Source organism: Cottoperca gobio, chromosome 7 (genome assembly GCF_900634415.1).
Source record: "Cottoperca gobio chromosome 7, fCotGob3.1, whole genome shotgun sequence".
In the NCBI taxonomy this organism is placed as follows: domain Eukaryota; kingdom Metazoa; phylum Chordata; class Actinopteri; order Perciformes; family Bovichtidae; genus Cottoperca; species Cottoperca gobio.
In genome coordinates, this window is record NC_041361.1 from 8,215,461 (window position 1) to 8,242,830 (window position 27,370).

Consider the following 27,370-nt stretch of genomic DNA (forward strand, 5'->3'; position numbering starts at 1 on the left):
GCAGGAGAGAGGGGATGAAGGCATGTATGGAATGTCATGCGGGCCAGACACTCACCCTAAATCCACCACTTCAGTCAGAGATGTTTGTTGATGCTTTGCGTTGCGGTGAGCTGAGAAAAAATACATTCTTGAGATGACGTTGAAGAAAATAGGGAAGAAGCAGAGAGAAAGAGTAGTGGTGGTTGTTAAAACTGCAAGATTACATTTATTTGTTGTATTTAATTTAACTCAACTTTATTTATAGCACCTTTCATTCAAATATGCAGCCCGAAGTGCTTCACATAGCAATATTAAAACAACACAGATGAGCAAGAAACATAAAAGGTAGCTTATCTAAGGCAACTTAACTGCCATTAATTTAATACCCCACATACTTAATTATAAAGACCATAAACAAAGTGATTATAGGACTACACTCTTCAATAATACTTATGTAGCTCATCATTTGTTAAGGTTAAAATTACAGAATAACAATTAATGAATAATTTCTTTATTGTTGCTTTGCCAATCAGCAATATGCTTTAATAAGGTTAAATATGCCGACCCAGTTACTTATTTTTGTTTGTAACTGAACATGGTGGCTTTGGAATCTGGGTTTCACATTAATGTCTTAAAGTCATCATTAAATATTCATCACACAGATACTCTCCATCATTCCTTCTGAGGTCAGGACAGTCAAAAGGTATTTTAGATAGCTTAAAGCAGTGATTTCCAACCAGGGTTACTTGTACCATAGGAAGAGAAAAAGACAATTGGATTAGAAAAAAACCCATGTATATATATATATATATATATATATATATATATATATATATATAGAGAGAGAGAGAGAGAGAGAGAGAGAGAGAGAGAGAGAGAGAGAGAGAGAGAGAGAGAGAGAGTCAGCTGTAGCTTCAAAAATAATGAATATACAGTTCAAATAGTCAACTAAAAGTAATGGATAAATGGTTGAAATAACTAAACAGCTAGCTTCTGCCACTAGTAGGACAAAGGAAAACTTGACCAAACTAACCTAAACATTAACAGTTAAATTGTATGACAAAATATATTGTATATATATATATATTGTAACAATTGTGTAAGAAAAAAAAAGGTGTATATTGTTTAATAATATCCAGTTAATAACAAATTCAAACGAACTGATCTGATGGGGTTGTGGGGATACTTCTTAAAGAAATGTGGAACATTATTCGGCATCTAATGTGGGACCAGAAAAATTCCAGAATCTGTTCTTAAATCTTAAATGCTTAAAGAAATAGTTTGGCATTTTGGGGAATGCTTGCTGAGAGTTATGTAAAGGTAAAGGTCAAGGTCATATGTGTAATTAAAAAACAACAACACCAGTATTGCCAGATCTCACATTGACTGTTGATACATGTGAAGTCCAGGAGTCAATCCAGGTTTTGATAAAGCTGTATGAGGCGAAGAGGACAGAAAGTTATTTCCCACACGTCCTGGCTCCAAGCATTGTTGCTCAGAGTCAGGAGGAGATGAGTTAGGGTGTGATGAGGTCTCGAGGATTGAGGTTAGCCACCAGACAGACGTCATAGCTGTCATGCACGGCTGCTCGTCTTTCCACCACCGTCCACACATTGTCTGCAGAGTCCATTTCCAAAATCTCCTTGGTGATGATCTCATGACGGCCTGCAGTCATGAGAGAAAGTATGTAAGTTATGGCTGACCAAAATCTAATTTCCAGAGATACTGCCTGATGCAGACTCAAAGTTGCCTTATTTTTGTGCAATGGCCATTTCACCATGAAGTTAAACTTATGAGGGAGAACTTATTTAAGAGAGCACGCAAAACAAGATGTTAAAAAATAATAATTGACAGGCATTCACTAACTTACCGGGCCCCTTGTAGTATCCACAGAGGTAGAGCTTGCCCTCCAATGCCCCTATATTGGAGGCGTTGGTTCGGAGGCTGAGTAAAGAAGTGGGCAGGGTCGGTCCCGCCCTCCAGGTGTCTGTGTCTGGGTTATAGATCTCCACCGAGCTCAGACAGTGATGTAATTGTCCACAGTCTGTCATGAGCCCTCTCCCCGCCTGGTAACACCACTAATTGTTTTCAATTATGTGCCACTCTGCTCCCTGCTCTCTCTACTCTGTCTGATTACCTCCACCTGTCTCTGCTCTGCTCTGCTCTGCCCTCGTTAACCTACCAGCTGCACTGCATTTACCACTCATGTGTGGCAGGCAGGCAGGCAGGGTTCCGATGCAGGCTTGCAGACGATCTGACAAGTGTGGACTGAAAAACAGGGCTTTCTATACAGGGCATGCCCTGCACTTGTCAGATCGTCTGCCTGCCTGCCTGCCTGCCTGCCTGCCTGCCTGCTTTCAACTGTGACTCCTGATCTGTGATCCCGGACCTGTTATTACTACTCTGATCTCCAGCCCCGGTAAACCCGACTTGCCTTCCGCCTTACGACTACGAGTTTTGAATATCCCTGAACTGTACTACTGCCGTGCCTCATTCGGTCCTGTTGTGTGTGTGTGTGTTTCAATAAATCCTTGATCTCGAAATTGCGCTCCTGGGTCCTCGTCTGTCTGTCCTGACAGAACGATCTGACCATCATGGACCCAGCGCACGCCCAGACCAGCATGCAGGTAGAGACTGAGATGTCTGCCCTACAGCGACTGGAACGCACTGAGGGAGACATCAATCGGATGACCGGCGATATCGCTTCCCAACAACAACAACAATTTAACCAGCAGCAACAACACATTCAACAACAGCAGCAACAGCTCCAACAGCAGCAACAACTACTAGCCCAAGCCCTGCTGCTACTCACCAATGCGGCCACTCCTGCTTCGTCTGTTCCAGTACCGTCTGCCCTACTCCATCCCGCTGTTGTGTCTTCTCCAGCTGCTTCAGGGTCCAACGCTGCAGTTCCGGCAGTACCGCCTCCAGAACCGAAGATTGGCCATCCGGAACGCTTTGACGGTGATCCGAAGCAGATCCGAGCCTTCCTGACCAGCTGCCGAGTGCAGTTCGCATTACAGCCCAGGACCTTCTCGACGGAGGGAGCCAGGGTGGGTTACGTCATTACCCATCTCACCGGCCGAGCTCGGTTGTGGGGAGCGGCAGAGTTCGACCGGCAGACCCCAGCCTGTGCCTCCTTCAGTGCCTTCGAAGAGGAGATGTTAAAGGTCTTTGACTTAGGTTCAACAACAACCGAAGCATCACAAGCACTGCTGACCACCCGCCAGGGCAATCGGACGGTGGCAGACTTCTCCATAGACTTTCGTACCCTGGCAAGTCGCAGCTCGTGGGACTCTGAGGCACTAGTGCACGCCTTCCTCCACAGCCTGGCGGACTACATTAAAGACGAGCTCGTCTCTCATGAGCACAAGACACTTGATGACGCCATTGCCCTTGCCGTTCGCATTGATCGGCGTATCCAGACCCGCAGAAGAGAGAGAGGGCGTCTGAGTCAACCAGCCATCCGCATTCAGGGGGAGTCCTCCACGTTCCACCCCCCGCCTGTCAAGCCCCAAAGCCAACTCCATCAACCTGAGCCCATGGAGATTGGTCACGTCTCCCTCACCCCCGAGGAGCGACGGCGCCGTCTAGCCTCAAACCTTTGTCTCTACTGTGGTGGCGAGGGTCATCGTGTCACCACCTGCCCGTCAAAAGCCGCAGCTCACCAGGTGTAGGGGAGATCCGGGTGAGCTCAATACATCTTCAGTCTCCCCCCATCCGAAAACCCCTGCTTCAGCTCCGCCTTCGACTTTCCGACACAACTCACACCCTGGCCGCCCTAGTGGATTCCGGAGCCGAAACAAACATAATGGACACAGAGCTCGCGCGGCAACTGGGCGTGAACCGTCAACAACTCACTCCACCCGTTCCTGCACGAGCCCTGGATGGACACCATCTCGGCACCGTCACTCACATCACGGCCCCTGTGACAATTCTGCTGTCAGGAAACCACCAGGAGTCCATCCAGTTCCACCTCCTACCTTCACCCGGCCAACCACTCATCCTTGGATTTCCGTGGCTCCGTCTTCATAACCCCCAACTTGACTGGGAAACAGGCACAATACGCGAGTGGGGGAGGGGCTGCCATCGGACCTGCTTAAAGGGAGCCATCTTGCCAATTGACCGGGGAGCTTCCAGCACCGCCCCCGACATATCCAATGTTCCTGCCTGTTATCACAACTTGAGAGAGGTGTTCAACAAGTCCAAGGCCACGTCTCTGCCACCACACAGACCATATGACTGCGCCATCGACCTTCTGCCTGGCACCACACCCCCGAAGGGCTGTCTCTACTCGCTGTCAGCCCCAGAAAGAAAAGCCATGGAGGACTACATAAACGACTCACTGGCCACCGGCATAATCCGCCCATCATCTTCCCCCGCGGGAGCGGGATTCTTCTTTGTCGGAAAAAAGGATGGCTCTCTCCGTCCGTGAATCGATTACCGGGGCTTGAACGACATTACAGTCAATCGTTATCCTCTACCCCTACTCTCCTCTGCCTTTGAACTGCTGCAAGGGGCCACAGTGTTCACCAAGCTAGACCTGCGGAATGCCTAGCATCTGGTGCGGATGAGAGAGGGTGACGAGTGGAAGACTGCGTTCAACACTCCAACAGGACACTACGAATATCTCGTCATACCGTTCGGTCTCACCAATGCCCCGGGAGTGTTCCAGGCGCTGGTAAACGACATCCTCAGAGACATGTTCAATAAGTTTGTTTTCGTTTACCTTGACGACATTTTGATCTTTTCAAAGACTCAGACAGAACACACTCACTATGTCCAGGTTCTAGGTTCTACGCCGGTTACTGGAGAACTCTCTCTTCGTGAAGGCAGAGAAGTGCGAGTTCCACGCCAAGTCTGTCTCATTCCTGGGTTATGTGGTGACCAAAGGCAGCGTTCAAATGGATCCTGCAAAGGTGTCTGCTGTGATGTCGTGGCCGGTTCCAGAGACCCGTAAAGAACTGCAGCAGTTCCTGGGGTTCACCAACTTTTATAGGAGATTCATCCGGGGTTACAGCACAGTGGCAGCACCACTCATTGCGCTGACCAGCGTGAAACAGCCGTTTCAGTGGACAGCAGCCGCTGACAAAGCCTTCAAGACCCTCAAAGCTTGTTTCACCTCAGGCCCTATTCTCCAAATGCCTGACGCTGGACGGCAGTTTGTGGTGGAGGTGGATGCTTCGCCCTCGAGGAGTGGCCCCACTGGTTGGAGGGGTCTAAAGTTCCGTTTGTGGTCTGGACAGACCATAAAAACCTGGAGTATATCCAGACAGCCAGGAGGCTGAACTCCCGCCAGCGTCGGTGGTCATTATTCTTCACCCGTTTTAACTTCATGCTCTCCTACCGTCCTGGCTCCCGCAATATCAAGCCCGACGCACTCTCCAGGATGTTTCAGAAGGATGAGGCATCCAATGAGGAGCCGACAACCATCCTCCCAAGCCCCTGTGCTGTTGCTGCCTTGACCTGGGACATTGAGGAGCAGGTCAGAGAAGCCATCCGGAACCAGCCGAGCCCCAGTGCATGCCCCTCTAACCGTCTCTTTGTCCCAGCAGATCTGAGGTCTCAGGTGATTCAGTGGGGGCACGACTCTCGTCTGGCCTGTCACCCCGGAATCACACGCACCCTCCATCTGCTCTCCCAACGTTTCTGGTGGCCGTTGATGAGGAAAGATATCCAGGAGTTTGTTAGAGCTTGCCCCACTTGCAACCAGCACAAGACCCCCAGTCAGCCCCCAGCTGGGTTACTCCAGCCTCTGCCAGTGCCCATGCGACCCTGGTCCCATATCTCCCTGGACTTCGTTACGGGCCTTCCGCAATCTGAAGGAAACACTGTCATCCTCACCATCGTTGACCGCTTCAGTAAAATGACCCACTTCGTGCCCCTCCCAAAGCTGCCAACTGCAAAGGAGACCGCCCGGGTGGTCTTGGAACATGTGTTTCGAGTCCATGGTCTATGCCCGCCGCTGCCGCCGCACATGGGCCCAGGCTCGCGCCACACTCCTGAAGTCCAGTGCAAGCTATGCTATCGGAGCCAACCGGAGGAGGACCCCAGCACCAGTTTACCATGTAGGACAGAAGGTCTGGTTGTCGGCTCGAGATATACCACTGCGGGTGGAGTCGCGGAAACTGGCGCCTCGCTTCATTAGACCCTTTCCCATACAGAGGGTCATCAGCCCTACGGCGGTCCGACTACTGCTACCCAAGACCATGAAGGTACATCCCACCTTCCACGTCTCCAAGCTCAGACCTGTACATGAGAGCCCACTGGTCCCAGCAGCACCACCGCCTCCACCGCGCTTCCTCGACGGTGGCCCCTTCTACACGGTCCGGCGACTGCTCCGATCTCGACGAAGGGGTAGGGGCATCCAAAATCTGGTGGACTGGGAGGGTTATGGTCCTGAAGAGAGGGCTTGGGTTCCCGCTGGAAGAATTGTGGATCCGGCCCTCATCACTGAATTCCATCGCCAACACGCTGACCAGCCATCTCTCCGACGGGGTCGGCGCAGGGCTTCTTGCCATGTAGATCCACTTCCAGGCCCTGCTGCCCCTGCTCCGGTGTCTAATCCTGACCCTGAACCTGGTTCTGAGCTGGGGCCCTCGGATGTCGAGTCTTCTGATGGAGACGGTGCCGCTGAGGATATGGACTCTGACCGCTCAGAGGAATTCTGACCCTCCGCCGGCTCCCCCTCCTCCCGCCCGGCTTGGTGGTGTTTCTTGGGGACTTCTGGGGCCGTCCCTTGGGGGGGGGGGGTCCTGTCATGAGCTCTCTCCCTGCCTGGTAACACCACTAATTGTTTTCAATTATGTGCTACTCTGCTCCCTGCTCTCTCTACTGTCTGATTACCTCCACCTGTCTCTGCTCTGCTCTGCTCCACTCTCGTTAACCTACCAGCTGCACTGCATTTACCACTCATCATGCCCTGTATAGAAAGCCCTGTTTTTCAGTCCACACTTGTCAGATCGTCTACAAGCCTGCATCAGAACCCTGCCTGCCTGCTTTCAACTCTGACTCCTGATCTGTGATCCCGGACCTGTTACTACTACTCTGATCTCCAGCCCCGGTAAACCCGACTTGCCTTCCACCTTACGACTACGAGTTTTGTTTGTTTGTGTGTGTGTGTGTGTGTGTGTGTGTGTGTGTGTGTGTGTGTGTGTGTGTGTGTGTGTGTGTGTGTGTGTGTGTGTGTGTGTGTGTGTGTGTGTGTGTGTGTGTGTGTGTGTGTGTGTGTGTGTGTGTGTGTGTGTGTGTGTGTTCCTGGGTCCTCGTCTGTCTGTCCTGACACAGTCCTCTCCAATACATCCTATACCACCTGAAGAACACACATATAATCTGGCTCCATTCTTTCTCGTATAGAATAAATACTTAGGAATACAGTTGCAGTCTGTCTCATAGTCTGACATAGTATGTAGATGTCTCCGTTGAGAACAGCGATGCCGCAGCGGTACCTGGAGTACTTCATCCTGGCACACTCAGTCTACCTGTCCTTGCCAGGGTCAAACTGAAACACACCGGTTGCTCAGCTTGTCGGGTTCATTATCTGGCTGGTGCTGAGGGAGGAGACCAGAGAGTTGGACAGAGGGCGGAAAACAAAGATGAGACAATGAGGTGAGAACCAGCAGAGGGAAACAGTGAAGGACTGAGAAGGCAATTACACTCAATCTTTCACCATCTGACTTTAAAACATTGAGTTGCTTCATTGTGTGTAGGACTGTTGTGTGATTATAAGACATTTCTAGGGTTGTTTTTAAATTAGTTGTTGTATTTGGAAATAAAAGTAAAATATATGTTCCTGGCATAAACGAGTAAATAGAAATAGTTTATTCAACAAAACAGCTACAGTAGCAGTGATTTGTTTGTGAATGTGGCCTTGGCTGATTCTAGATTCCCAGCCTGAACTATTATCCCATCCTGCGCTGCTAGAGGGCACCAAAGTCTTTTCAAATCTAAACATAGTGGATGTATGACCCCTGAACAGTATTTATCTATAACATTAAATGTATGACTGAATTTACAAGGTCCAAAGTTTAAGGCAGTAAAAACATCTATAGTTAATATGTATTTAGTTTAACACCCCAACACTCATGAGGATTGTGTGGTGGGTGTGATCAAATTTGATTGACAGGGCTAGCAACATAAGCCAATCACATTATGATTCAACTATTGCTAAAACCTGATGGGTGCATAGAGATATGTGACCTACAACTATTACTACTTTGTCAAAAAGTGATGTGTCCCTGTTGGACCTCATCATTTAATAATTCAGACAATTGTATAGAAATATTTTTCAGGGCCTTTATACCTGTGGGGAAAGTCTGTTCTCGGTTGTCATCAGGCTAGCTTGAACCTGATAATAGACCAGTGTCCTATTGCTCAAGAACACCCATCTACTGTCACAGTTAAGTATTTTTTGACAGGTTAGTGTACCTGTGGTGTCCAGCCCCCCAGCACATACAGATGCTCCTTCAGGCTGACGGTGCAGTGGCAGGCTAAGGGGAGAGGTAGAGGGGAAAAGCTGAGCCAGCTGCCTCCTCTCTTCAGCAACCATCTCTCCACACTGGCTGTGATAATGTAGTGATTATGTACTTTCATCTGACCTCCGATCATATACAGAGTATCACCTAGAAGCCTTAAAGCGTACATGTCCCTGTATGCTGTGGCGCCCAGCTCCACCCAGCTGTTCTCTTCTGATTTATCGTACCTGGAACATAAACAGGCATTTTGAATCTGGCATTCAAAATGATTGGTTTGCTCATGTGAGCACACACACACACACACACACACACACACACACACACACACAGACACTCTCCACTCTCTTCAATCTGTGTTGGTCCTCTGCCTCTATGGCTACCACTGTGTTGTCTCGTGTCACTGCCCCAGCTGTGATCTACCCCATACCTCCACAGCCCCTCTGTGGAGAGGGGATGTAGAAAGTCTTTCTACCATGGGGGGCAAAGCAAAACCTGAGGTCAACAAGTCCAAGGCGAGCAGGCACTCCCTCCTTATTCACCCCACCCAAGCAGAGCAGCATGTCGGTAGTCTCCATGCCATAACGAAGTGCCGGCCGAGGTGGAGCTGACGTCTCACAGAGACCTGAGGTCTGGAGAGCAGCGTCAATCATCCCAAAGCACTCGGCATCCCTCAGCAACACCTGGAAGATTAATTTATAGGCATAGTAGTCTGACAATCTAATACTTTGATAAATGTGAATAAGGAATCTTGACTTTTATTACTTGTCCCTTTCCTCTCTCACCGGGTTTCTCCTCCTGGCTTTACGGAGGAACCCAGGGTCCACAAGTTCCAGCCGAACACGCCTGAGTAACTCCACAGCCAGGGCTTCCCTCTGCGAGTCCCCCCTTCGCCTCTCCACCCAACGCAGCACCAGCTCCAGCACAACCTCCTCCTGAGATATGTTGAGGTCATCTAAACCCAGCAGATCCCCAAGACATTGAGCATCCAGCTCCAGCGCTTCTTGTTCTTCACAATCCTATAGACAGCAGGGTAATGAAGTGGGTCTAAACAATGCCAATGACTGAGTTAGAAAGAAACAGCATGTAGTGGATGGTATCAGAGATTTATGAAGTTAAAAGCTACCCAAGTGTAATTACCAAAATGTCCTAACACCTGTGCCTGACGGACAAGAGATTACTGCCACCTAGTGGCATCCTTAAGTAGCTGAAAAACAAGTCAGAGAATGTCATGCAGTTTAACTGTGTAAAAGAGCATCATCAAAGAGTTGTTTAGTGCTGCAACAGATCATCTATTTTGAACCTTTAAAGCAGGTTTGTCCTAATCATGCCGTATCATTTTACAGGCCCTGTAACACATGTTATCTTGGAGCCTTGAAGAATAATGTATGACTCTGAATGAGTGAATATCTGAAACTGCTTCACCTGTGCAAAGTGTTGGCAGATGTATCTCAAGGCGCAGTCGGTCAGACCAGCGGCCCCCAGGTCTCTGGCCCAGTGGTACAGGCCGACACAGTTGGAAATCGCCCATACGGGCCTCCATGTGGCTCTGACACAACCTGGAGCAGTAACAAAAAGGTGATGGGAACAAAATATTGTCTGTACTTCTTCACAAATACTTTCTGTCCTCTTTACTACCTACACGTCTTATTACTGTACATTACAGAGGATATTGCATGTAGAAAAAAATTACATTGATGCCTCTAATGTTCTTTAATATAGACGAAGACTGGGCAAGTCCTACTGTAAGTTTATTGAATAATGATCTCTTCCCAGTTGTCTTTTCCCACCTGAAGGCTCCATCTACATGGAGCAGGAAGGCAGCAGCAGCCACTCCCTGGATGTTGTCATTGGAAAGGGGGAGTTCAGCTCGGTTCATGTAGTCCAGTAGCAGCTCCAGGCTCTGGGCAGGTGTGTCTCTAAGAGGTACCTCTCCTCCCCGGGTCTCTTTCAGACCACATGTAAACATGGCCTGGACACAGCGATTCACAATTAATTCTCATAGCATCGTCAACAGATTTGTTTGCAACAGTTCTGCATAACACATGTTGCATCATCTTGTGTTTTCTTATATTAACATAATAACTTTCAGTAACTCTGCACGGCATCTTTACCTGGAAATATGGGCTGAATGCAGATAGCACCACCTTGTGGCAAGCAAATGTATTCCCCTCCACCAGCAGGACCACATCAGTGAGCTCCTCAGCTGCTCTCATCCTCTCCAGCTGCCTGAGCAGAAGTGAGCCATGCTCTGCCTGAGCAGAGTCCAGCTCTGGATCCTCCATGGACTCCTGGTTTGGATGCCTGTACCACTTTTGTAGAGCATAGAGAGGAAGACCTTGTGGCAAAGTAGTGTAGAAATCAAATAAAAAGACAGAAACTGGGGGGGGTTTGGTTCATACACAAACTCTAAGTAAAGGTACAGAAATATTAGCAGAAAATTATACTTACGGATGAGAACAATTAGGATAAAATGAGATGAGAAATGTGACAGAAAATGGGAAAAATCAAAGTTCTGCATGCATTTTCATCTAAGGCCTTTCTTCATGTTGACCAGTATCTTTAACTGGTTCTGCCCCTGATCAACTCACACACATATGGAGGAGATATTGACACTGCCAGTGGGTGTGCTTATCATGCACAGACAGCTCAGAGTGTGACCAGTAGCATGTTAGCATGACTTTAGCTAAGCACATGCAGAAAACAGCTATCATACCAGTAGTGTCCAGATGCTATCCAGAGCCAGGATTCAGACGTTTCTGAGTTTCTTTAAACAACTCTTGACAAATGGTTGTATTTATGATTGCTGGCAGGTCTGTCTTGTGTTGTGTGTTAGCTGCTGCCTCTGAGTAAGGGCAATAGCATGCTCACTGGTGAAAAAGTTTAAAATAGACCAGCAAGTAGTGGTGCTGTTCTGGTTTCTAGAAGTGGCTGGGCAACAGTCTACAAGTCCTTTGTAATTCGTTTTTTTTTTTTACCTAGAAACTGTTAGAATTAGAGGCATAACATTTACAGATTACATGTTGAAGAAAACGTTATATTTTTTAAAAGATAAAAACATTATAAGATGCGACTTCACTTTGTTTAAACCCACCCAATATCACCTCTTGGTAAGAGCCTGTGTTCAACAAAACACTTCCTGAATCAATAATACTTTACCTGGTAATCCTCCCACTTTCAAACACACCTGAACTTACAGTTGAACTTACATTCTGTTGTTAACTACTGATTGTGCTTAAAATAAAGAAGTGACTGTAGCAAGCACGCCTTTGGTGTTACATTTTATGTCTTTGGACAAGATATGAAGACCACAAGTGAGCACATACAGTCAAACATTCACACACATGTATAAACACAAAGAACAGATTGTCATTTTATAGATTCTGTTACCGGTCCAGCAGGTCGCAGGTGATAGGTGATAAGAGGTGTGTCTGTTTTTCTGGACATGTTATTGGATTGGCTAACTTTTCAGGCTAGTTTTCTAACAATATTTCCACAAACAGTTAAGGATTGCATTACACAACATCATGAGCAAAACAATGTCTACTGTACAGGCAGTGCAGATTAATCAGTGACACAGGATGGGCATATGTGAACTAGTCTCCACATGGGAAACGTGCTTGCTTACACATATCAGATAGATAGATAGATACTTTATTCATCCCGAGGGAAATTTAGGCAGCCAGTAGCTTAAAAGACATTATACATTTATTAACATTACACCCCCCCCCCCTCTATTAAAAATGGAATCAGGGGCATTACTGTAACACTGCAAGCTCTGTTCCCATCTCTTCATCAGGACCTTTGGCCAAGTGCATAACTTAGGAAGGCCTTAAGTGTACAGAGCAGGAATCTGCATTTTACTGATAAAGTGAAAGTGGCTAAAATGGCTTTAAAAAGTCTCATTTGCAAATTGATCATTTTGATACATGACCATATATTAACACATTTTAAGCAATTTTGTAACACTTTGTTGACAAGTGTGCTTTGAAAAATAATGATCTTTTCATGTGTGTCCGGTTCAACTTTAAATGGAATAGGGATTTGGTAGAATCCAAGTAGCATTTATTTTCATTCGCTTTTTCTTGATTTTGTAACTTTTATTTAGCTAGTTATACACTTAATCCTCCGTAGATCAGCATAGCTCTAAGAATGACAGTGTTGGTCTGTTGGTCAGTGCTTTAGTCCAGACATAATCTCCAAGACTATTCCTGTTCTCCAGAGGACGAATCCTTCTGACGGTCCATTTCACTTTTTCCCTACCACTATGAGGTTGACATTTGCCATTTTAAGTTACATTAAGTATTGGATGTATTGCTGTTAAAGTTTGATCATGATCATTTGTGATCATTTTCAAATGATTCAATACTTATGACCAAACATCGGCAAAATGAATTTGTGTTTAAAGATAATTAGCTAACAAGCTGGTGAACATGGTAACAATTGTGCTAAACCTCAGTATGTAAGCATTGACGTGGAGAGAAATGTTTGCCTACTGATACCACAGCCTCATTGGGCCGCTGGTGTCACTATAAAATCTTAGCCATGTTATATATTTTCTCCCTAACTTCTGTTTTGAAGAGGAGTTCTGTAATTATTCTTCCTACCCCTTCTTTGCTACATGCCATTTATTTTATTTATTTATTTAATTTATTTATTTTAGAAACTAGGTCAGGAAAAACACTGACTTTGTCTTTCTGGCCACAAGGTAATATGTAACCCTCAACGGGTTAACAATCACCTCACCTCTAAATACCGGCAGTTAACTGATTTATCTTGCTATTTACCTACTGATAAGAGCTAATACAAGAAGTAACACAATCCTATATTTGCACGTCTCAAATAGAGTTAATTGCGCTGCAATAACAAGATAACAGTAACTTTATTTTTTCTAAATATTTGTCTTGTTTGTTACGTGCAGCACTGACATATGAAGGTTTCTTACGTAATGAGTTTTGTATTTATTTGCTTAAGCAGGTGCTCTCAAATAATAATTAACCTGTAGTGAGATTTAGACTCTCCGCTCCTCTGAGAGCAACAATGAAGAGGCACCTGCACTGTTTCACACTGTGCCCTCTCGTTTCCCTTTTGTCCCTTCGTGTCTTTATCTCTTTCTACCTCACTATGCTAAAGTTTGTTTTGGGTTAGTTTGATTTTATTCTGTCATAAATAAATATATACATAACAGAAATATGCAAAATATGTGAGGACACAATACCAAAACCAACAACGTGTTAGGCATGTCATAGTACTTTATAATTTGCAGCCCCAAGCCCTCTGGTTTCTACCCAAGGTGTCCATCTTTAAAAACAGTTCATAAACATAATGTTTCATTTAAAAAAAGAAAGGGCTCAGTGATTCCCTAAATCAGATGGGCAGGAGTAAAAGGTGCATTCGTTGGGGACTGTTTCCAGTGGCAGATTAATATACTGTGACGTGTATGATGGTATTTTATGATTCTGGGAAAAAAAACATGTTTGTGTTTAGGCGTAAAATAAATACTCACATATGGTATACAGTATCATATTGGTTTCATGCCAGTTTTCAGTATATTTATTGTAACATAACCAACCAGCTACGACAGGCACAAGACACACCTCCCATAACCGGAGTCAGCTGTAACACTTTAACATCACATGCTGTAATTGAGTATGCAGGAAAACCATGAGGAAAAAGAACAGTTAGCAAGCAAGCAAGCAGAGGTGCCAACAAAGACAGCATTTGTGTAATAGCAGGAGCACAAACCAAAATACTGACAATTATCATTACATCTTTTAATAATATTCACTTCTATATAGACATATTGCATGGAATAACGTTAAAAGAAAACATATCAAATGTCCAAAAGACCAAAATGTATACACTTTGAAGGAAATGTGTGTGTGATCCAATACATCTGTGATACATTCAAACACCTGTAAACATTTGGTTGTCTGCCGTGGCAACATACATGCTAATTACTTTGAATGATTTGCGTCTTCAACTATAAATGAACCGCATGATCTTATTTTGTGTAATCTGTGAATGGACTGAGATGTGAGTGGGGTCGTAGAACGTTCTCAGGGTTAAGCTAGTTATCTTTTCAGCTGTGCCTCGTCATCAAGATAGTCCCTGAGTTTTAAACACATTTACATGGCTGTGAGGGACCAGGGTTAATATGTTCAAGAACTGTTTCCTATTGCGTCTAACACTCATCCATTACCGTTAATCATTTCAGTCCCAAAATAAAAATATTCTCCTGTGAGCCACTTGTTCCTTTACCTAAAATGCTTGTTTAGGCATGTGCTCTTTAGAAAACATAAAACCCAGTAAAGGATTGTAAATTACAACATACACATGTATAACAACTTGTTAAATGTAAAACATTAATTACATCACAAAGATGTATCTATGTGTCCTTAGGGTTGCAAGGTGTGGAAACATTTCTCACCGCACCATGCTTTGATACTGATGTTTTCAGAGATACCATGTGATACTGACATCGTTATAGTATTGGCTCACAAGCCTTGTTAACAGCGGCACTGATAACAACCACATGGACAAGATGTCTTACACAGAGATAAAGCAAAACATTAACTTTGGACCCAGTTTTTGAAATAATTCATTCACAATCTTAATATTATTTTTTAGGAAAAGCAATACTTTTAATCTGCACCTTTATAAAACCTCTGTGAGTGTATTATTAAAATAAATATTTGTCTGTATAAAAACGCGATCAATAATATCTTCAACTTGTTAGCTTGCTAACTCACCACATGGCACATTTCACATTCTACGTATTTGACAAATGAATGGATTTATTTGGGAAATTAACGGATTATGTCTTCTTTCGATATGGTAAAAGGTTTGTTACTATCTGCATATGACATGGTAAATACAGCCTGAAATAACCCCTACATTTCCACTTTATTCCTGTTATTCCCTGTTAATAATTCCCATAAATTCCCAATACATTCTTTGTATTTTCATGGAAGGTTTCCACCTTTAATATTTCCGGTATTTTGCAACACTATTTGTACTTATCACTGATATGCTGAGAGCAGGGTGCAATCTAGCAAAATGGTGATACTAGAGAGTAAAAGAAAAGACAACCTCTGATATCAGTTTTAAGTTTACAATTGGAGAAGAAATGTACTTTTCTAAAAATAGAAAAAAGAAAACATGTCCATTGTGCAGCAAACAAGCAGAGCAGGTGTGCTGATTTAAAAAAAAAATAATCTGTGAGTGATTTTTATTTTATATTGCTTATAGGAAAAGCAGACAGTGGTACTGTTTCTGCGTTAGTTATTCTGCTTGTCTCAAACCTTCATCACCTCACTGTCCACATCTGAGGATACGTTGCTCCTTTTCACACAGGATGCCTGAATAACCAGATAAACCTCTGAATCAATAATGAAAGTCGTTTTAACCAGCTCTACTTAAACATCACATAGATGATCCGAAAGATCCCTCTCAGGAGTGTGACTGATGAATCTGCATTATAAGGTTACCTGGTTCAGAGGTAAATTGTTTTTTATTTACACGTTTTGAAGCGAGAGTGATATATTGGACCCTTTATAGAGTATATCGAGTGAAGTACTGTGTATTATACTCCACCCATCAATTTGAGTTTGTTCTTAAAATGAGAATGTGTTAATCAGCTTATTTCATATTTTTTATTTCAGGGTCTAGTAAGAAACATGCATTCTTAGCATTGTATGTGTGAGAGAAAGTCACCTCATGTGTTATATATAGAGCATGAGAACGATTCTGTTGAACCATCATGGTACGAGAGGGTTGCACAAAATGCTGTTTATTCACAGAAAAAAAAAAATAATAATTCATAAAGTATATTGGGAAACGCCAGCAGTTCAATGTCTCACAACTTTCCTGCTGACAATGACAATATTTGTACTTTATCTCCTGAATGGGGAAATATAAGCAGCCATAAAGATAAGACTCATACTGTCTGTGTGAGATGTTTTATAAAAGAAAGACAACAATACAAACTTTAATCTTGAACATAGAACTAAATAATGATCACAAAGTGTTTTCCATATGCATTGAACAATGTTTGTCAGTTGCAGTGTTTCTACTCTTTCAACTTTAGTTGTCACTAAGTTAATCACTATAGGGTGGCATTCACAATCACACACACATTACCTCAGGTGTGTGTATGCAGAACAGACGGACATGTGCTCTGGTGGTGGTTCTCCCTATAAGGACAGGACAGGAACAGACACTCCTACAATCCCAAAACAAGCACTGTCAATCAGTATAGAACAGCGAGGAGGCTTTACTCTGACTCCACACTGTGTGGTGTGTTGTAACAAACTCTCAGGCAGAAAAGGAGGACAGTGGCTTTAAGGAGGTCTGCTGAATTTGGTCTAGGAGACATGGACACGGAGGAGAAGGACTGCTCCGCTGGGGAGTATTTTGTGCAGAGGAAGGTTCTGGATGAGTTACGTCTGGATGAAGTAGCACAAAAAGGGACATGGTCCACAAAGCCAACCCTGGGTGAACGGGTGAAAGAGTCCCTGAGGTAAAGAAAAAGGATGCAGAGGACAGAGGTGTCACATGCAAATTCGAAAACTCTGAGATGAATAATGATATAAACTGACGAAAAGGATACTTTGGTGTGTTTGCAGATGGAAATGGGTGTGTCTGTAAGGCCTACCTGTACCTCAACCTGTTTAAAGTGACTCATGAATGAGTGAAAGTTTTATGAATGAGTTTTGTGCATGTAACTGTTTCGCTATCTCAAAGCAGAACGGTGTTGATTAAAAAATGCCGAGCACTCGTTTTATGTCATCGGATGAGCAAAGTTCACAGTTTTTATTATGTCTAACCTAACCTGTGGAGCTGTGTGATGATAACATGTCATAACACATCATATAAGACTCTTAAAACAAAAAACACAAAAATAACAGGACATATATATTTTAAGATTAAATATTTCCAATTCAATTAAGACAAAGAAGGAATTGTAATCTAGTAACATTTTAGCAGACGAGGACAAAACTCAGTTTTGATGTAACAAGTTGCTAATGCCGGTGTTATCAACTGTGTCACTGTTTTACATGGCCAGCTGATAAAAACTTTAGCAGGTGTTACAATTCACAAGATTTTTGAATTTGTTATAACACCTGTTACTTCTTTTCTAAATAAAATGTAATACAGACTTGAATCATTCTTCAGCCAACATATCACATCAAAATGTATTCTTTTCTTTACCTTGCACATGAACTGGAAGAATATAGCTATACATACATATTTAAGGTTACTTTTCAGGCAGATACCCTGGTGTAAACACAAGGTGAAATTGTGTGCTTAGTAATATGAATGGTATATGCTGAATCTATGACTGCTGCAGGTGTTCGGTGCCCAGGCTGAAGCACACATTGCTGAGCTGGGTCCCTGTTCTCAGCTGGCTGCCTCACTACTCCATCAGAGAAAACGCCATTGGGGACCTGATCTCTGGCTGCAGTGTGGGCATCATGCATCTTCCGCAGGGTTTGTATCTATGAATTTGTACAGAGGATGAATCTTATCAAACGTGTGACTTTAAAGGAATCGTTTGACATTTTTGAGAAATGCACTTGTTCTCTTTCGGAGAAGAGAAGATACCAGGAGAGTGCTAGTTTAGCTTAGCATAAAGACTGCAAACAGGGGGGAAACACCAGCATGGCTCTCTCCAAAAGTAACACAATCTGCCAACCAGCACCTCTAAACTCACTAATTATATATTATATCTGGTTTGTTTAATACATAAAAAAAATGAAAAAACACCAAATTGTGGTTTCTCCAGACTCCAGGAAGTCTCTGCACCGGCTTCACAAGTTCTTGTTTTTACACTTAATTTAAAAATGTTGTACTGAATAAACAAACAGGATGTTATTCAGTGAAATGTACATGTTCTGTAAGGCAGATTTTGTTATCTTTTGAGAAAATAAGGGTAGCTTTTTCCACCTGCTTCCAGTATTTGTGCAAAGCTAAGCTAATCGTCTCCCGGCTGCAGCTTCATATTTAACGAACAGATATGAGAGTGGTATCGATCTTTTATAACTCTCAGCAAGAAGGCAATTTCCCAAAATATCAGACTATTGTTTCAATATTTTAAACAGCCAATTTTGGACTTTGTTTCTTTCTTTTTACCAGGTATGGCATATGCCCTTCTTGCTTCCCTACGCCCAGTGTTTGGCCTTTACACCTCCCTATACCCGGTGCTGGTCTACTTCATCTTTGGCACTTCCAGACACATCTCAATAGGTAAGTGAAAAAGTGTGTGCGAAAGTGGCAGCGGTTAAAAATGATTGAAAGAACATGAACAAACGTGCTTGTTTTTTGAATGTTCAGGTACGTTTGCTGTGATCAGCATCATGATTGGGAGTGTGACGGAAAGGCTAGGACCAGATATGAACTTTATTGTTAATGGCACTAATGAGACAGGAAGTGTGGACCTCGATGCACGGGACGCATACAGAGTCCAGATAGCATGTTCCCTCACGGTATTGGCAGGAATCTTTCAGGTGTGTTTGTGTGACCATTTTAACCAAATTGAATACTTTTAGTGACTGTATCGAGGTACTGAACAACCTTTTTAATATATATTTCATGACTTTTAATAACTTTTCTCTTTCTCTTTCCATCCTAAGATCCTTTTAGGTGTGGTGAGGTTTGGTTTCGTGGTCACCTACCTGTCTGAGCCACTGATTCGAGGCTACACCACAGGATCAGCATGCCATGTATGCGTGTCCCAGCTCAAGTACTTGTTTGGAGTCACGCCAGCTCGCTTCACTGGTCCGCTCTCCCTTATTTATGTGAGTTTGTCATGCCTTATAGAAGTCACATATGGATACTTACAATAGATTGATTGATAGACTGACAGTTGGTGGTTACCCATTGGTTTGGTTTGGTTTGTGGACTACAAGTTCGCCATCTTGTTTTTTTGGAGCCAGAAGTGACACGAGAGAGTGGAGCAAAGTACAACTGACTGTTGAACAACACATTTTTAGGCGACCAAAATGTTACAATTAACTTTTACAGAATGAAAACAAACTGAAAGGGTTAAAGCTCTAAAACACGGAGAGCACCCAGACTGAATAACACCATGGTAGCAACCTGTCAATCACAAGTTAGACAGCTCTAAAGCATACGCTGCTTTATTGTCTATTTTACCCTAAATGGGACAAGCCTGGCTCTGTCCAAAGGTAACCTACTTCTACAAGCACCTCTAACACTTACTTATTGCCATACTATATCTTGTTTGGTTAATCAGTAAAAAAAAAACGTATTTAAAAAAGACAATTTCCTGTTTTACAGGCTTACATTGCAAGCTTTGAATTTAGATTCATTGCAGGTGTGTTGTATTATATTGTTAGACAATTCTACAATGTTGACCACCCCCTCTGTCAGATCACCATTCTTTATGCACACTGATTTCCAACTTTCCCCCCCCTGTTCCCTCCTTTCTCCACTCATTTCCTCACAGACTCTGGTGGATATTTGCCGGCTACTGCCTGAGACTAAAGTGCCAGAGCTGGTGGTCAGCCTGGTTGCACTCTCTGTTCTCATTGTGGTCAAAGAAATCAATGAGTGCTACAAAGAGAAGCTGCCTCTGCCCATCCCGATAGAAATCGTAGTGGTAAGTAACCACGTTGCTGTTTCTTCTCTTTTCTTTTCCACGTACACAGCAGGTGTGTTCATCTAAAAGTCCAGCAGGGGGCATCTTGACCACAGTGACCACACTGGACTGAGGCACTGATCTGACCTTGTTTGAAGCTTGCCAAAAAGAGGGCTTGCATGTACTGAAAATAATGATTTACCGGACATATGGAACTAACATTCCTTGTGTCTTTTTCCAACAGATCATAGCAGCAACAATCATTATCCACTTTGGCGGACTTACGAGTAAATATGGCATTGATGTGGTTGGAGAGATTCCAAGTGGGTAAGTTCATCTCTGCCTGTTTGAAATGTGTGTGTGTGTGTGTGTGTGTGTGTGTGTGTGTGTGTGTGTGTGTGTGTGTGTGTGTGTGTGTGTGTGTGTGTGTGTGTGTGTGTGTGTGCAAAAGAGAGAGAGAGAAAACATAGGTGAGATTCCGGAGAGCTGTTCAAGACTGTTCACAAGATCCCAGACACAAACGTAGCACTGTAGTAGCACAGTGTGTGTTTGTGTGAGGGATTTTCTAAAAGAGAAAAGGTCATGGGGTGGAAAAGTCTATAAGTGAGTTTCCCCAAATGGCAAAACAGGGCTATATAAACAGAGAATATAATAGCAGATTATTGCAATATATAGACAAGTTACTCTGAGCTTTTCTTAGCCTTGACAATTAATTTGAGATAGAGGAGATAATAGGTACAAGACTTTGACGATTTTGCTTTTTCAGAGTTCTAGTCTACCACTGTCTTGAATATGAACAGCTATAAAGTTACACATGTATTTGTAATGATAACATTACATTATGAATGATGAAAAACTACCGAGTCAACAACTACTTCCGGCACTGGCAGGACATTGGCGCCTGTCTGAGCCAGCATTTAAGCATTTAAGGTAAAATAGTTACATAATGTTGCTTTAATGTCAAAGGTCTTTAACAACCTCTGGGTTAGCTGTCCTAATGTCCTGAGCTGTTTGTAGAGCTACCTGTGTGTCAGGATTCTGTGTGCTGTCAAAGATAGAAGTGTTAAAAAAAAAACCTGGACCATTCATCTTTACCTCCTGCTCCAGACTCAAGGCCCCTCGAGCTCCAGATGCCACATTGTTCTCAGAGCTGATAGGCGATGCTTTTGCAGTGGCTATTGTGGGATATGCCATCAACATTTCTCTGGGCAAAACATTCGCCCTCAAACATGGCTACAAAGTGGATAGCAACCAGGTGAGGAGCACACACACACACACACACACACACACACACACACACACACACACACACACACACACACACACACACACACACACACACACACACACACACACTGTGGTACTCACAAACAGCTGTGATAGTTATACTTAGTGTTCCTGTTCCTTTCTGACTCACTGCGTTGGCCTGATATTAGATTTTACTCGCTGCTCGCTCACAGTTGGTCATGGTCATCAGTGGAACAAAGGTCCTGGAACAAGCCATGAATAACTTTACAGAACTATGTTTTTCTGTACATATGTGTTTCAGATGCTTGGTTCATTTTAAATAAATGAAATTCAAGTATTTTATTGGCATGAATTAGAAAATATTTACATTTCTTCGTCTCAGATTCAGATTGCAGCAATGAAAGTGTGACAGAAGCAACAAAACGGTTGTCTGTCATACTAATCCCTAACACAACACAATTGAGTTTCCAAAGCAATAAAGAACAAATTATTTATTTGACTGTAAGTGTGCCTTTGTTTTTCTACAACACTGTTTACAAATTGCAATTTTCTATTTGAGAAATGATATACCATATTTCAAATTGCATATTTGTGCCATTTAGGAAAAGAGCTTTCTCTTGTTTTGTCATAGTCCCCATACACAAGTCATTTTATGCAACATCAATATCTGAATTATATCCTAATAGTAATGACAGACTGACATTTGATCGCCTAAACCTCTTAAGGAGTTGGCCAAAGATGCATTTAAGCCGATAATTATGCAAGTTAATTTCTAAATGCCTCAAACGTCTCACAGTGCATAACGTCATGTTACAAAGCCCTCCAGGATTCACAACACAGTCGAACACATCCATATGTGCAGTTCCAGTAAATGTATTTAGCAGTTTATCTGCGCAAGATAGCAATAAAGTGTTGCTTATGATAACTTGTGCATTTGACAGAAGTTAACGAGACGTGGTTTGTTCGAATAAAATGTAGATACACGTGTGTATAAATGAACACAGTTACTACAGAAGAGTATGTATCATGAAGATGTTCTCTTTTGCTTATTCATTCTCATCTGATTACCGGTATTCATTATTTATGCCAAACCACTTCCCTCTTCCCTTCGCTAGGTACATCAGGTCTTGCCATCACTTTATTTAAAACATTTTTAATGATTTTTCCTCAATTCTGCACATGTAGACAAACAGAAGTGTTTTTTGAAAAATATATTATTCTTCTCTATAGCACACAGACTTATTCACACATACGCACTTTGAAGGCATGTGACTGTGATCATTCGGCTTTGGAGTGAGGCAGGGTGGGAGCACTGGCGGCCGCTGAGAGCTGGCCTGCTAAATCATTAATGTTCAACAAGCTTTATGCAATCAAGTGTGTCTGAAATAGACTTGGCACTGCTCTACGTCTGACAGTGATGTGTTGACATGGCCATAAAGTTAATGAAAAGTACACATTGTTGTTGACCCGAAGGTTACAGACTGCAAACATACAGTAGTGGAATAAAGGCCATCAATAGCATAAAATGTTCGTATCAATATCAAAGGTAATCTCTAAACGTGCGTGTTTGTACTTTAAACTGAAATGTTGTGTGTGTGTCTCGCTGTTTCTCCTTTATCCAGGAGCTGGTAGCTTTGGGTCTTAGTAACACTGTTGGCGGCTTTTTTCAGTGTTACTCTGTGACTTCCTCCTTGTCTCGCAGCCTCGTCCAGGAGAGCACCGGGGGCAAGACACAAGTAAACACACACATGGACATATGTGCACAGACGGCACAAATACCTCTGATTACATCTAATTCTCACGTTCAACTTGAGCCCATTTATTGTGCAATAAGTGTGTGTGTGTGTGTTTTGTCAGGTTGCGGGAGTGATTTCGTCCATCATCGTGCTTGTCACGGTTTTGAAAATAGGTTCTCTCTTTTCAGATCTCCCCAAGGTAAGAGTCTCCCTCCAGCACCATCTCTCTCGGCAGAACATTTTTAATAACCAACAAGGCTGTGGGTATGTGCTAATACATGTGTGTGTGTGTGTGTGTGTGTGTGTGTGTGTGTGTGTGTGTGTGTGTGTGTGTGTGTGTGTGTGTGTGTGTGTGTGTGTTTGTGTTGTGTTTCTCAGGCTGTCTTATCCACAATAGTGTTTGTGAATTTGAAAGGAATGTTTAAGCAGATCTTGGATGTGCCTATGCTGTGGAAGACCAACAAGGTTGATCTGGTACGACTAAATCCTCTTTAAGAGTCATTTTGCTCAGTTAAATATTGTGTAAAACTTATATCACTTTGACCCTGCTGACTGTCAGTGTTTATGCTACTCTCTAGCTTGTGTGGCTGGTTACAATCATAAGCACCATCCTGCTCAACCTGGACCTGGGTCTAGCTGTCTCCATTGGCTTTTCCATGCTCACTGTCATCTTCAGGACACAACTGTAACTACACGCCACTAGTTATTAATTATAGACGTAAACACAATGAGAGATTCTGATGACATTTTCACAGAGCTGCAATAATAATGTCCTTTTAATACCTTTCAGACCCCGCTACTCTATCTTGGGCCATGTGTCAGGCACTGACCTGTATCTGGACACAGACACCTACAAGGAGGTACGAGTCTTTTAGTGACAAATGAAATGTTCTAAAAATAAAAACACATTTTCTCACATATCACTTGTGGTATTTAGCCATTTAGATTTTATATTTATATTCAGAGTCTCAGATATATGTTCCTTAATCTACAGAGGTCCCTGTTAACAGTTCATCTGACTATTTCTTCTGTAAAAAGTAATTAAATCGTCAACAAATATTTGAATGGATTGAAATTTGATGAAATATTAATGGTAACCTAATACATTTGTTTATCCCCTGACCCCCTTGATTGGCACAAAACTTTGCACATTGTTTCCATTTAGTATTGGACAGATTGCAAAACTAAAGAGATACTAATCAGCCTTAGCTGTACTTTGTGTTTAGAGCTAATTAGCAAATGTTGAAATCACATCCTAACATATTAAATTAAGTTGGTGCACATGGTAAACATTATACCTGCTTAACGTTAGCATGTGTTAGCATTGTCATTGTTAGCATGCTGATGTTCGCATTTAGCTCAAAGCACCGCGGTGCCTTGGCAGCTGTAAGTCTTGTTTAAATGTCATTTTGCCAATGCTGTGTGCGACAAAACAACAATCTTACAGTCGGGTATCTTAATCTGCATTATTACATACAACTGAGGGTAAAGTAATGCTTTTAAAATGTGGGGGGACCTAGCCTTTACAGGATGGATAGATTTAGCCCATCTTTCAGTCAGTAAATGGTAGAAGAACTCCATTTAGTCAAACAATAGCTGGGGGAGGTAAAAAAAGTGCAAATGAGAGCGAAACAGGGTTTGAAAACTCTTTTGCTTCATGACGTGTCCCTGCAGGCTAAAGAGATTCCAGGAATTAAAATCTTCCGTTCATCTACAACCATCTACTACACAAATGCTGAGATGTACTTGGAGGCCCTGCAAGACAAGGTGTGTGTCCATGGATGTAGATGTGTGTTTGCGTGCAGGCTTGCATTTATTTTAAATCCCCGTCCGCTGTCTACAGCACCCTTAATTGCTTTCATTATCGCTCTCACTTGTCTCACTTTCCCTTTTCTCCCTTTAATGTGATGCTCTGCTTTTTGTGCAGACTGGGATTGAAATCGGAAAGCTGCTGACGGCAAAGAAGAAGCAAAACGCAAAGCTGAAGCGTAAACTAGAGAAAGAGAAAAAGAAAGCTAAGAAGGAGGCCAAGAAACAAGTATGTTATCCTAAAAGACACATCTAGAGATACCGCAAGTTGCACAACATTATGGATTTGATAAGAACTTATAAGTCACTTAATGTTATTTACACGTTTTCATCCTTTTGGCAGAGAAAAGCAGTCAGCCACCTCTCCAATGACACATTATCAAAGATGAGTGAGAGGAAAGTCTCTGCAGGACTGAAGGGACAGAGTCAGGGGAATGTTGTAGCCTTAAGCCTGACAGAAACCTCTACAAATGGCCTTAGTAAAGGTCAAGTAAACTTGGCTTACCAATACGACACAACCATGTCAGACTCAGATTCAGACACGAGTTGCCACGGCGATGACGACATCCCCCAGGTATCGCACCGCTGTGATGAGGAAACGGAAAGGGCCCACGGATCAGACACGCATAGCATCATCCTGGACATTTCGACAACCAGCTTTGTGGACACTGTCACTGTGAAGACCTTGAAAAATGTGCGTGTCTGCCAGGATCTGTGTGTGTTGACATTAATGTAACCATAAGATGTTTAACTCAGTGAATACATGAGCGACTACAGAGGCCATGTTTATCGACATTGTTGATGGACAGACATAAAGTGATACCTGTCTTTCTCTACCAGATATTCAGGGACTTTGGAGAGATTGATTTGGACGTCTATCTAGCAGGATGCCAAGGTGAGTGGCACACCAGACGAAACAGAGACACACTTAATGTCCTTAATGCAGAGTCAAGGCACTGGAGCTTTAGATAATGAATGCGTCAAGGTCTCCGCCCCCAGTGGCGCCACATTGTTTCCTGTCAGACACATCAATCAAGCATAAATATTTATTTCTATAATCACAAAATGCTTTCCGTCTCAAGCATTCGCACGGTCGCTCATTGTCTACATGCTTTTCTGTGTGGTCAAATATCAGCATGTGTCGTGGAGCAGCTGGAAACGGCAGGTTTCTTCACAGAGTCCATCCCAAAGAGCAGGCTGTTCGTCACGGTGCATGATGCAGTACTTCATGTTCTCAAGAAACTGGGCAGGACTGACTTCGTTCTTGTGAGTTCATCACTCTGAATATTAATTACACTACTCAGCTCTCTCAGCTTCACTTAATATAATGTAATATATTCTGAAATGTTCCCTCAGCCCTAAATGTTCCTCTTTTTTTTCAGGACGTGTCCTGCAGCACTCAGATGTAACCATCAGGGGTCAGACTGCTCTAACTCTCGCCATCCTCTTCCTCTTCTTCGGCTGCCGGTTGTATCATTGCTCACTATTGGTCGCCATCGTCTCCTCCCACTTCAGTGGGGGAGAATGCACCACCTTGACATGGTGGCTGGTTGCCATAGAAATACAGGGAGCCGTTGCTGTGGCAACAGGGCTTTTATGATATCGTCTAATGAGATAGCCAGCAATACGTCATCGCAGCGCTCTCCCTCCGTGGCGTGTGTGAGAGACAGAGAAGGGGCGGGGGTTGAGTGGGAGAATGTAACACTGGACTAATAGGAGTCTGTATTTATAGCTTGTGTGAGAGAGCACAGAGAGAGTGAAAGGTTGACTGTAAGGGGAAACTAATATGTGAGAGGTGTTGGCATATGTCTGTCTGTCAATCTTTATTCTTGAACCAATGCACGTCTTCCACAACAAATTAATAAAATGTAAATATTCGTCATTGATATGACCGGGCCATTCCCTCTGAGAGGGGTTCTCAATCCTTAACAACTAATTGACTCCAAAAGCCTTCAGGAGTGAACTGAATAGTGGGTAATGGTGTAATAGTAGTTACATTTAAAATGAGCAGCGGCTTATAAACACAATGTGGGTGTATTTATAGTCAGTATTCACACGTCTGATTCCTCTGACATCTTGAGCTCCTTTCTATTTTTGGGATGCAGTGTCAAGTGCTATCATCTGCTATCATAACTATCAGAGGCTAAACAGGGTATTGAGGTGAATTATTTGGTTAGCCCACTCAAATATATTTGCTTCAATATTTTGAGAATGGTTACGATTAGACGTTTTCTAATCATATTAACTCATGAACGTTTATAAGGTGACTCTTCGTGTGCTGTGGGCTTCCCACCACTATTCAATGATCATCCTGCAGTCAGAGATCTTCACATATTGGTTCCTTGGATTGACCACTCCAATGCAAACAATGTCAAGTGTTGTAAATTACAAAACACACATATTTCCTTGAGAGTGCTTACTGCTCATGTGTTCTACCTGACTGACTATGGATCCAGTTGTCTGTAAAATGTTTGACTAGTTCTTCTACAAGTGTAACACATGTGATTAAACCAGAATTGTTTTTG

The 27,370-nt window shown here is 43.1% G+C and overlaps 1 protein-coding gene and 1 pseudogene across 2 annotated transcripts; one reads left to right on the top strand and one right to left on the bottom strand.

The window, feature by feature from the left end:
• Positions 1 to 39: 39 nt before the first annotated feature.
• LOC115011367 (kelch repeat and BTB domain-containing protein 12-like) lies at positions 40 to 10,735 on the bottom strand (annotated as a pseudogene).
• slc26a6l2 (solute carrier family 26 member 6, like 2) lies at positions 7,008 to 27,330 on the top strand. Of its 2 annotated transcripts, none has more exons than XM_029436505.1 (19): positions 7,008 to 7,042; positions 7,474 to 7,587; positions 18,588 to 18,698; positions 18,786 to 18,958; positions 19,085 to 19,249; positions 19,921 to 20,073; positions 20,297 to 20,379; positions 21,160 to 21,307; positions 22,923 to 23,036; positions 23,158 to 23,235; positions 23,415 to 23,510; positions 23,615 to 23,721; positions 23,827 to 23,896; positions 24,711 to 24,803; positions 24,964 to 25,074; positions 25,189 to 25,539; positions 25,686 to 25,740; positions 25,981 to 26,111; positions 26,228 to 27,330. In XM_029436505.1, exons 3-19 carry the CDS (start codon positions 18,590 to 18,592, stop codon positions 26,252 to 26,254), a joined length of 2,064 nt encoding a protein of 687 aa, XP_029292365.1. In that variant the 5' UTR covers positions 7,008 to 7,042; positions 7,474 to 7,587; positions 18,588 to 18,589; the 3' UTR covers positions 26,255 to 27,330. The 2 variants fall into 2 exon arrangements, with proteins under 2 accessions (XP_029292365.1, XP_029292364.1); XM_029436504.1 differs by lacking the exons at positions 7,008 to 7,042; positions 7,474 to 7,587 and adding exons at positions 16,826 to 16,971; positions 17,803 to 17,942.
• Positions 27,331 to 27,370: the final 40 nt, after the last annotated feature.

Bases quoted from the DNA above. Each gene is read 5' to 3' on its own strand.
- slc26a6l2 (XM_029436504.1), top strand. From the start codon at position 16,826: ATGGACACGGAGGAGAAGGACTGCTCCGCTGGGGAGTATTTTGTGCAG. The intron at 18,959-19,084 runs GTGTGTTTGTGT...TTCCATCCTAAG, and splicing joins TATTGGCAGGAATCTTTCAG to ATCCTTTTAGGTGTGGTGAG. The intron at 20,074-20,296 runs GTAAGTAACCAC...TTTTTCCAACAG, and splicing joins TCCCGATAGAAATCGTAGTG to ATCATAGCAGCAACAATCAT.